Source organism: Mesoplodon densirostris, chromosome 3, assembly GCF_025265405.1.
Source record: "Mesoplodon densirostris isolate mMesDen1 chromosome 3, mMesDen1 primary haplotype, whole genome shotgun sequence".
NCBI lineage: Eukaryota > Metazoa > Chordata > Mammalia > Artiodactyla > Ziphiidae > Mesoplodon > Mesoplodon densirostris.
In genome coordinates, this window is record NC_082663.1 from 129893505 (window position 1) to 129904930 (window position 11426).

The 11426-nt window shown below is 38.2% G+C and overlaps 1 protein-coding gene across 2 annotated transcripts; it reads right to left on the minus strand.

Moving 5' to 3' along the window:
- Positions 1 to 215: 215 nt before the first annotated feature.
- ZNF300 (zinc finger protein 300) lies at positions 216 to 9867 on the minus strand. 2 transcript variants are annotated; one of them, XM_060093667.1, is made up of 5 exons: positions 9745 to 9867; positions 9028 to 9071; positions 3548 to 3674; positions 3178 to 3304; positions 216 to 2054 (listed from the first exon to the last, which is right to left on the minus strand). In XM_060093667.1, the coding sequence occupies exons 2-5, from the start codon at positions 9040 to 9042 to the stop codon at positions 506 to 508; spliced, it is 1818 nt and encodes a 605-aa protein (XP_059949650.1). In that variant the 5' UTR covers positions 9043 to 9071; positions 9745 to 9867; the 3' UTR covers positions 216 to 505. The 2 variants fall into 2 exon arrangements, with proteins under 2 accessions (XP_059949650.1, XP_059949649.1); XM_060093666.1 differs by lacking the exons at positions 3548 to 3674; positions 9028 to 9071; positions 9745 to 9867 and having other exon boundaries at positions 216 to 2058; positions 3166 to 3293.
- Between the last annotated feature and the right edge of the window lie 1559 nt (positions 9868 to 11426).

The following is an 11426-nucleotide window of genomic DNA, read 5'->3' on the forward strand; positions in this document are numbered from 1 at the left end:
TGCAGGATCTTAGTTCCCCGACCAGGGATTGAACCTGGGCCACAGCAGTGAAAGCGCCAAGTCCTACCACCAAGGAACTCCCAAGCCCCTCCTTATTAATACAGTTTCTAGGAATTGATTTTATTAACTCAAGTTTTCTTCATGTCCTTTATAGGGAATTACTGTACATGGCCAAAATAATGGCAAGCTAATATTAGCAATTTCACAATGTGTTTATTGTTATGGTATAATAAGGAATATGTAATTTGACAATATTCTATATACATAATTTGTTCTACTGATCATTCAGTTCATGACTTTAAAAGCTTTACATGCCATGGTGAAATGTCCTTCATTTATGTAATTATTTCCCATCATCTCTGCTGAGTTAGGTATCACCACACTACAGACACGAATTCTCTTGTAAAATTTTCTCTATAAAGATGTTGTCCACAAATGTATCAAATTAATCAGGTTTCTGTTGTTTATTAAGGCTTGAGCTAATACTGAAAGCTTGTCTGTGTTTTTAGTTCATTATTATTTTACCACTGCTGTGAATTCTCTGATGTACAGTGAGTTGTGATTTCTGGATGAAGGCTTTCCCACATACAGCACACTGATAAGGTCTTTCCCCAGTATGAATTCTCTGATGTAAAACAAGGTCTGACTTCTGAGAAAATGCCTTTCCACATTCAGCACATATATAAGGTTTCTCTCCTGTATGAATCCGCTGATGTCCTGGGAGGTGAGACTTTTGAGAGAAGGCTTTCCCACATTCAGTACAAACGTAAGGTTTTTCTCCTGTGTGAATCCTCTGATGTCCAATGAGATGTGATTTCTGACAGAAGGCTTTTCCACATTCACTGCATTTATAGGGCTTTTCTCCAGTATGCGTTCTCTGATGTATAATGAGCTGTGACTTCCGGGAGAAGGTCTTCCCACATGCAGTACATTCATAAGGTTTCTCCCCAGTGTGAATTAACTGGTGTGTAATGAGTTCTGTCTTCCTGCTGAAGGCTTCCTCACATTGAGCACATTTGTAAGGTTTCTCTCCAGTGTGAATCCTTTTATGTATGATGAGGTGGGACTTCTCACAGAAGGCTTTCCCACATTCAGTACACTCATAGGGCTTCTCTCCAGTATGAGCTCTATGATGTATAATCAGCTGTGACTTCTGGGAGAAGGCCTTACCACACTCCCTACATTCATAAGGTTTCTCTCCAGTGTGAATTCTCTGATGTATAATGAGGGGTGATTTCTGGGAGAATGCTTTTCCACAGTCACTACATTCATATGGTTTTTCCCCAGTATGAACTCTTTGATGTATAATGAGGGATGATTTTTGAGAGAAGGCTTTTCCACATTCAGAACACTCATAAGGTTTCTCCCCAGTATGAATTCTTTGATGTACAATGAGGTGAAACTTCTCACTGAAGGCTTTCCCACATGCACCACAATTGTATGGTTTCTTCCCAGTATGAATTCGTTGATGTACAATGAGCTGTGACTTCTTAGCAAAGGCTTTTCCACATGTAATACATACACAGGTTTTCTCCTTAGTTTCAACATTCTGATACTGAATAAGGGATTGTTTCTTGCTGAAAATGTTTCCACACTCATTATCATCACAGGGAATTACTTGATTGTGAATTTTCTCAAGATCAGGATTGGACACACCATGGATGGATGATTTTCCACATCCAAAACTCTCATCAGGGTTTTTTCCTGAATTGCTCTTATTACAACTAGGTAGGTCAATACTAGATTTCAAGTCATTTTTAAATGCACCACAGTTATGGGATCTTTGTCTTGAAGTATCTGACCCTATGCATTCTTGAAATATTTTCCCCAATGCATTATATTTGTGGTCTGACTCCACAGTCATTGTTTTGTTGTTGATGACTGTTACTTGCCTGAAATGTCTGTTTTTCTGACATCTCTGCAGGTGGCCATCACCTTGACAGACTTTTAAAATGGAGTAAAGTGAACCATCCTTTGTGACTCCTTTCAGTATCTTATTATGGAAGGAAACAGACCCCAAAATACATGATTGGGTGTTGTCAAGGTTACTTTTCCTGTCTAAAGGAAAGAAAGATAAAATAAAACAGTCATAAAGAATAATTAACAGAATGCAGAGGAGTATAAAAAATGACTGATCCAATGAAGGTGATGAACTCAAAATAGGGATGGAGACAGGCCATTTCATAAGACAGACAGCAAATAGTATGATGAGGGAAATGGTTAGACAAGGATGTTAAAGTGAAATATTTATGGAAAAACTATACCTGAAGGAGATAGAAAACTATCTAAGTTATTATCACTCTAATCTTGGATTATTCTTCTAGAGTCTTCCCATTTCTCCTGCTTTCTGAAGGGAAATGCTTTTCACCTTTCAAATGCATTTATTTTATAATTTGCTCTATATACTTGACTAGTATTATCCTGCCACCACTAGCCAAAGAAACAAGGTCTCTTATGTATTCAAAATACTTTAACTCTCCTCAGTCTATTTTCCTAATTAACGATTAATACAAACAACAGAAAAACCCAAAATCCTGCTGTGGATTCAGTATCAGATTCACACCAAGAATCCAAGCTTGAATTCCACAGTTCCCCATAAATTCTTTCTATACATTATCAAATAAAACTAGCAAAGTTCTCCCAGAAAAGCCATATTTCCCTAACTTCAAGGTTTCGTTCATATACTCTTCATGCCCACCCCCCATCAACAGTTTGTCTTCACCTCCCTCTCTCAGCATCATCAATACTCAATATATTTTTCAAAGCAGCTACAGCTGCATGCTCTGAAAAATGCCTTTTCAAATTCTGTTTCATTTCTTTAGACTCTAATTGTCTCTGAACTTTTAAAAACAGTAGCAGTATTTGACATTTAATTCTGTAATGCAACCTGTGTTCTTAGAAGGAATTTGCCTTCTATTGCCTATTAAGCCTTTTCATAAAATGCATTAAATATATATTAAATATATTAAACAAATATATATTTAATACATAATATATACATATACAATCAATAAGAAATAGCTATCCCCTATAAAGGTTCACAGTTATTTAATTGATAAATTATTTGTTGAATGCCTACTAAATTCTCAGCACAGGAACAAAGAATAAGAGAATTCACTAAGGAGAGAAACATAAGCCTCAGGCATCAATCAATTAAAAAAAAACCTGATATTTCACTTCCCTTGTCGCCCATCTGCCTGATCTTCATATGGGTAGATCCAATTTGGTACGTCTCTCTTTATGATCCATGGATCTTCTCCTTGTTCCAACTTGGAGATGACATCTGGCTTGGAAACTGGATGCCCTATTAAATGGAAATCACAGAGGAACTGGGATAGACTGCACAGAAGGCAAAAGAGAAGGTGCAGTTTAAGGAGGTCTACAATGAAGTAGTACATTTGGCCCTCAGCAAAGTAATGACCTCCATTGAGGAAGGTAAGAAGATCATAAAAGTCATTCATATGTCAGGAACCACCTAACCACAGGGACTGATAAGGAAAGGCACTTGAATGGACAAGTCTGAGTTATACAGGGAAGTCATCCTTACCCATTGAGACAAGGTGGCTGTAGTTCTCCAGCATCACATCCCTGTATAGGGTCTTCTGAGCAGGGTCCAGTTGCTGCCACTCCTCCTGGGTGAAATCCACAGCCACATCCTTGAATGATACTAACCCCTGTAACAGTATATTCCTGTTCAATCTAAAGTGATCATTCTTATAATCTCTAATATAGTATGCAAAACTATACCTACATCTAGTTTTGTATCAGAGTATTTGGGAGAACCAATGTAAAATCCTGCCTTTAGCAAGAAGACCCAGACAGTACAGGAAAACAGAAGAGGTAAATCATAAAATGCCTACCTAATACAAATGGTAACTTAGTAAGTGATAAGGGCAGCATTAAAGCAACCGAGAGGAATTTTGGAAAACAATTCAAGTATCTAATAATAAGGAAACAATTACTTAAATTTGATGGAATAATATACAGCTCTTTCAACATGTGGAAATACTTACATGAAAGAATAAATGAAAAGAAACAGCATAAGTTAATATGTACACACTGAATATAACTATGAAAATGTATCTCTGTGCACTAATAAATTAGAAAAGAACTAGCATTACATAAAGATTTGAGTTTAATATTAAAAAGAACACACAGCTGAGAGGAAGATGTATTATTCAATGAATAGTACTGAAACAACTGGACAGTTAACAGGAAAAGAATAATGTTGAAGCCATATGTTAGAGGCTGAATTGTATACCCTGAAAATTCATAAGTTGAAGTCCTAACCCCTAGTATCTCAGAATGTGACCTTATTTGGAAATAGGGTTACTGCAGATGTGATTAGTTATATGAGGTTATTAGGGTGGACCCTAATCCAATATGACTGAGATCCACATCAAAAGGAGAAATCTGAACAGAGAGACACACACACACAGAGGGAAGACAGTATGAAGAGACATGAGGAGAAGATAGTTATCTACAAGCCAAAGAGAGAGACTTGGAGCAGATCCTTCCCTCACAGTCCTCAGAAGGAACCAACCTTGCTGATACCTTAAGTTTTGACTTCTAGTCTCCAGAACTGTGACACAAAAAATTTCTGTTGTTTAACCCACACAGTGTGTGGTATTCTGTTAGGGCAGCCCTAGCTGCCATAATAAAATACATCAATTATAACTAATACAATGATATCTTATGTCTTGGAAAAGAGAAAAAAATATATTCTGGATGGAGCAAAAATTTAAGCTCTAAAAATACCCAAAATTATATAACAACAAAACAAAACCTGGCTAGGAATATTTTCATTAATAATTTTTAAAATTAATTTATTAGTTTATTTATTTTTGGCTGCGTTGGGTCTTTGTTGCTGCACACAGGCTTTCTCTAGTTACTGGGAGCAGGGGCTATTCTTCCTTGTGGTGCGCGGGCTTCTCATCACAGTGGCTTCTCTTGTTGCGGAGCATGGGCTCTAGGGATCACAGACTTCAGTAGTTGTGGCACGTGGGCTCAGCAGTTGTGGCTCGCAGGCTCTATGGCGCAGGCTCAGTAGTTGTGGCGCACGGGCTTAGGTGCTCCGCGGCATGTGGGATCTTCCCGGACCAGGGCTCGAACCCGTGTCTCCTGCATTGGCAGGCAGGTTCTTAACCATTGTGACACCAAGGAAGCCCTTTATTAATAATTATAGAGAAGGATTTTTAAAGTATAACATATAAAAAAGAGAAAAGCCGCATTTAGAGAATCAGAGAATGTCAGAGTTCTTGAAGATTCTAATCCAATCCCCTCATTTCATAGGAAAGAAATCTTAGCTTCTTCTAAATCTCACAGTTCTCCTATATATATGCAATAGCTAGGAATATAATGAAATACATCAATTATAACAGCAATATTGAAAAACACACTTAAGAAATATGCAAGAAACATTCACGAGAAAACTATAACAAATTATTGACATGACACTGAAATAAAGGACTTGGGTAACTGCAGAGCCAGAGGTGTTTCTGGAGGGTAAACTGACTATTTTAATTATGCCACCATTATGTATGTTCATAATAGTTGTCACCTAATAGTGGAATCTGAGTGATTTGTATTATTTTAAACTACTTCTGAGGGTTTTTCCCTAATTATTCCATTATTATCAAATATTGCTTTCAGAATAAAAAAAATTAAATATCAACATTCCCCTGCTTAAAAGACTCCTTTGGGTCCATCCTTGCATATATAATTAGTCTCATCTCAATCATCTCAATGTTAAGGTTTCTCTCACCCCACATCAAGTCTCATATTCACACCATCAAGCTGCCAAGCATTCAGTTTGTTCCCATAACAACCCCTTTAGTTTTCCCACTTTACATATGAGAGAATTGAGGATTACAGTGGTTAAGTCACTTCTTGCCAGAGGTTACGCTGAATATATGACTGATTAACTGTCAGATTTAAAAGTGGGTGTCCTGACTCAGTAGCTGGGTTCTTGACCACTGTATTTATTCCACAATGCCTTCCTTGATACTGTAAACTTTTATATTTTATTACCTTAATGCTGCCTTCAGACAAACTTGCCATGAGACACCCTCCGCTTTAGTTTTCCTCAAATTCTCAGCCTTTTCTACTTTTTCAAATGCTGTTTCTTATCCTCATCCTACTTCCTTCATGATCCAGAGTTTAATAATCTTTTAAGACTCGTATCCTTGACTTATTTATAAAGCTGGCTGTTCCCCCTTATCGACTATAAAAGTTCCTTGCTCCCATGTCTATTATAGAGCCTTTATGTGTTAATGTTAGTTTCCACATCTGTTCACCTCATTTTTCTCTGCATTCTTCCCAAGAAAGAACCATGTGTAACTCTTGAGATATTCCACAGCCAGCCAGCACCTGTGACATATATTGACTACTCAAGAAATGTTTGCTAAAAAGGAATGAATGAAAATTATAGAGAATAAAATAAATTTCATGCTTAGTTAAGAACAGTTTTGTGCACTGTCAATAATATTCTTGTGATCTAAAGAACAGTAACATGAGGAAGATAAATGTAGAATGTAGAGGGAAACCATTCTGATAAGAAAATGAATAAACGTAATGCTGACATTCTAATTTTGCTTTATCAATGATACTAGAATGCTTTAATATACTAAATATGTATAAATTTTGTTAATTTTGAGTAAAATTGAGTAAAATAGTGCATAATCAGTGGAAAATTGTACTTTCCAATCAGCTACAAGCAATTTTTACAGCTTGAGTGACTGGAAGAATGGAAGAGATGGAGGAAATGGAAGGGGAGTAGGTGTTAAGAGGGAGAAAAGAAAGATAGGTATGTGTGAAAATGATGACTTCACTTCTGGACTGTATGGAAAAAATATAAATCTTTCTTCCTGAGCTAACAAGCAAGTTAATTAGCCATGATAGTTGGATTTATTGGGCCAATAAAAAATCCATTTTCATCTTTAAAGCAGCTCTAACAGAAATATAAAGCCAACCAGATAAGTAATTTTAAATTTTCTGGTAGCAACATTCAAAAACTTATTTTCAATAATATATATTTATCCCAGTATATTCAAAATATCATTTCAACATGTAATCAATCTTTAAAAACTATTAATGAATTTCTGCAATTATATCTTCAAAACCCACTATGTACTTTACACTCAAAGCACACTTCAATTCAGACTAGCCAATTTCAAGGGCTCAATAACCACATGAGGCTGGTGGCTCTGTATTGGACAGCACAGCTCCAAAGCTACTGAGATCCAAAAAGGAAAAACACCTGTCTTTTCACAATAGAACTCATTTGTCAAGCTCCATTGTAAAATATACATAAGAACTCCTAATGCAAAAGCTGATTCCAAGATTTGACAATAATAATGATGATATAATAATAATAGCTAATACTTAAATATAAAACAAACCATCCCCAGTTACAGTTCTAAGCGTGGTTTTTACTCAGTTTTCACAACAACCCTATGAGGATTACAATCTCCATTTTACAGATGAAGAAACAATTCCAGTCCACAAGGATATATTATGGATCTGCTAAAATAATAAAGGAGAATTCTATATACTGGCATAGGAAGATATTCAAAATGTATAAAAAAATTTTTATACTGGACAGTAAAGTTAAAAATCAACTTGCAGGGCCTCCCTGGTGGCGCAAGTGGTTGAGAGTCCGCCTGCCGATGCAGGGGATACGGGTTCGTGCCCCGGTCTGGGAGAATCCCATATGCCGCGGAGCGGCTGGGCCCGTGAGCCATGGCCGCTGGGCCTGCGCATCCGGAGCCTGTGCTCCGCAACGGGAGAGGCCACAACAGTGAGAGGCCCACATACCGCAAAAAGAAAAAAAAAAAAAAATCAACTTGCAAAACAGAATGTTTACTATAACATTATTTTTCCCCAAAAAAGAAACAAGAAAGTAAGAGACACCTCTGGCACTGGTACTATTACACGTGTACGCTCCATCACAAGGTTAGAAACAAATGGTTAACACTGAGAATCTCAGGAGGAGGGGAGTTTAAGTTAAAAAGTCCCTCAGTGTTTAAATTTTTATCTTTTTCTATAGTTAAAGATTTTTATACCGCATATATAGTGAATATTGGCAGGGAGAAAAAAATAACAGACTGTTAAAAACAGAAACACAGAGAAGGAACTAGCCCCAAGTTAGACAGTAATCCTACAAACTCTGAAACCACAGTAAAGGGTACAGAGCATCAGTGACCCTTGCTCTCCAAAGCTCTGCCAGACAATTATATTTCAAGAACTACTTTTTGAAAGAAATATGTATTTTGGAAGATCATTCAAAATGTATCCATCCTATATTATCTAGACTTTATCGGTAGAGAAAGCTGGCCAATAGGAAGCCTCTATAATCAGTCTGGTCCTCTAAAGAAGAGGTCAACAAACTTTTTCAGTAAAGTATATATTTTCAGCATTGCAGGCCATATGGTGCCATTGTAGTACAAAAAAAGCCATAGACAATACGTAAACAAATGGCATGGCTGTGCTGCCAATAAAACTCTATTTACAAAAACAGTTGGAGAACTGAATTTAGGCAATAGTTTGATGACTCCAGCTCTTAAGGATAAAGTTAAGGAGTTTGGCTATGACATTATGATAACTTCCCTCTAAAAGAAATCACTGTGTGAGACAGCTACAAGAAATTTATTATTGCATTTACCACAGGAGTGTTGGTGAGAACACTGCACACTCCACCACCTAGAGAAAGATCCAAAAATGAAATCTTAGTCTTATATGGCAAGAAATAATTTCTTCCCATGGGAAATGTATCTGCTTTCTCTTCAGAGGTCTGCAAATCATGTAACTGATGTCAGCAAGAAAGATAAGAAAAATTGGTACCTCAGTTTTTTTTTTAATGGTTTCAGGCCAGGTTATCTAAATATTACCTAGCAACTCTTTCTAGGTCTGGATCTTTATTTTGGCTGTCTTTCCCCAATCCAAATTTTAGCTATCTTCATTTTTCCATTTGATTGTATGAAGAACCAAAAAAAGAAATTTAAGAAATTAAAAATTAAAGCAACTCACCTGGGACTTCATCATTTTCTGCTCTCTTCTAAAAAGGTAGATGCCTGAAAAGGCAAAATTGGTTATCAGAAGGATGTTTTCACAGATCAGACGCAGACTGCAGGTTCCACATTCACCAGTCTAGAAACAACTACCACAGAAGTCAGGTAGATGTTAGGCCAACCTGTGGGAGAAGACTGTTCGGTCTTTATAGAAAGATAAGCACGTATCATGTGAAGGAAGTCCTCTTGTGACTACATACTATGATCATACAGAACTTGGACAAGGTTTTTTAATTTAATTGCATAGAAGTGAACATATGTTTCCTGTTGATTTATTAACAACTTAGTTTCCCCACTATGAACCAGCAATTCCACTGTAATGTTTTCATAAGGCAATACACACACACACACACACACACACATACACAAAGATGAAGCTCCCCGGCAATAAGAATGGCTAATGACCAAATGAAAAACTGAGGAATGTATTCCCTTATTCCCCAGAAAGGAATCAGCAGCTGAATTCTAATAATCTCCCAAGAGCTCTCATATTTTCCTTCAACTCAGCAGACTTTCCTGCCAATCAATATTCATGGACCAAAATGTTAATTTTAAGATGTTTTCCGTTTAAATTTTTATTGCTGATTTCAACAGTATGGTTGTCTGCATATAAAAATGGTGGTATGTTGGAACCACTGATACAACGGAATATATCCTAACGTAAGAAGGTACATACCTGGGAAATCCTTCTCAGTCCCAGAAGGAGTCAGGTAGGTAAGACTTAACTGGTTCAGAGGAAGTGGGTGCTCCCATGATAGACAGACTGTTTTATATGGGGTATTCCAGGCTTTGTCAAAATAGATCTGGAAGGAAACAACCAGGAGAAATAGTCATACTTATCCCTGGGCACCCAACAGGTGTTCAATAAATGTTTCTTGAATAAAATATAAAATGATTTCAATAAACTTAGAAAGAGGTAGGACGAAAATCACACTTTTCATAATAATCCTATCTTTTTTGATTTGTTTGGTCTTGTTTCAAAATGATCATTTTTATGCAGGGCACCAGACTAAGGGCATAATGGTTGAGAAGAGATTTGACCTTTAAGGCTACCTATGACCTGTGGAAATTTTAATGTATGTAAAAAAAAGTAGGGCTGATCATCAAGACGCCCTGATCCCGTTACTGCTCCCTCCAAATCTCTGAATCCTCGGACCTAGCAATCACATACCCCACAGATCTGCCCCATGCCCACCACATCACTGACTGCCACATGGATGCCCTCATCATTTAGTCCACAGCCTCCCTCACCAATCACTGATTCCTCAGAGTCCCCTAAATCCCTGACCCAGTCATCACCAGTCAGTCCCCCTACACACCATTTCTGATCCCACAGACAACCCCGTCACTGACACACCGTTATCCAATTACTAACCTCATAGCTCACCCCATCCCTGACTCCCAAATAAGCCCAACCCTAATCCTACATACCTTCCCCACCAGTGACTTCATCAGTCTCCAATCACTGACGCTCACGGACCCCTCCCTTCCCATTACCAATCCAAAAGACTCACTCATCACCACACATGTCCGCCTTCTGACCTGCAGTTCCGTTATCAGATCTAGAAACGCCCTTCACGGCTTAACCCGGGACAGCTGTCACATCCATAGCGGCGAACTCTCCCGCTTCCTGTCTGGGTGAGCAAAGCACTGGGCTCCCGGGCCTGCGCTGTTCGGTACCGGGCAGCTTTGCCCACTCCGCACCCTGGGCGGCTTTGTTCAGGAGGCAATATGGCCGCTCCCATGCGCTGTGTCTCAGTGGGAGCCGCCATCTTGAGAGGCCGGCCAGTTCCGTACAAGCAGAGGAATTCGGTTTATTCGGAGGCTGGGCTGTACCACCGCGGCAGCGAGGGGAGGGGGAAAAGATGACATAAAGGAGAATTATACAAACCAGTAACATGCAAAATTTTGCAGAGAGATTTTATAGGAGGACTTTGTAAGAAGTTTGAGTGAATGTCCTCTATTAGAAAGCTTCATTTGGTGGAAGAGGAAGAATTTGGAACAGTAAAATATTCTCATTGGCGACTTTACCTAAAAGTGTTTGTAAATGGCACAGCCCTCTACCGGGAGATTCTACTTGCTGAGAGGGGTGAAAACGTGGAATGGAGATTCCACTGCGGGAAAAAGGGGCCAGAGTGATGGAAGAGTTCACTGAGGAGCAGAGAAAGAGGACACACAGAAATAATGAACTTTACGCTAAAAACGATTATATGGAATTCTCTAGGGGAAACTACTACTACTGCAGTAACAAGTTGCAGAGGCCGACTGAAGAAAATAAAGTGAGAGGGAAGAGGAGATGAGAATCAGAGACTAAGAGAAAACAAGAATAATGGGGGCAAAGGAGAAGCTTGTGGAGAC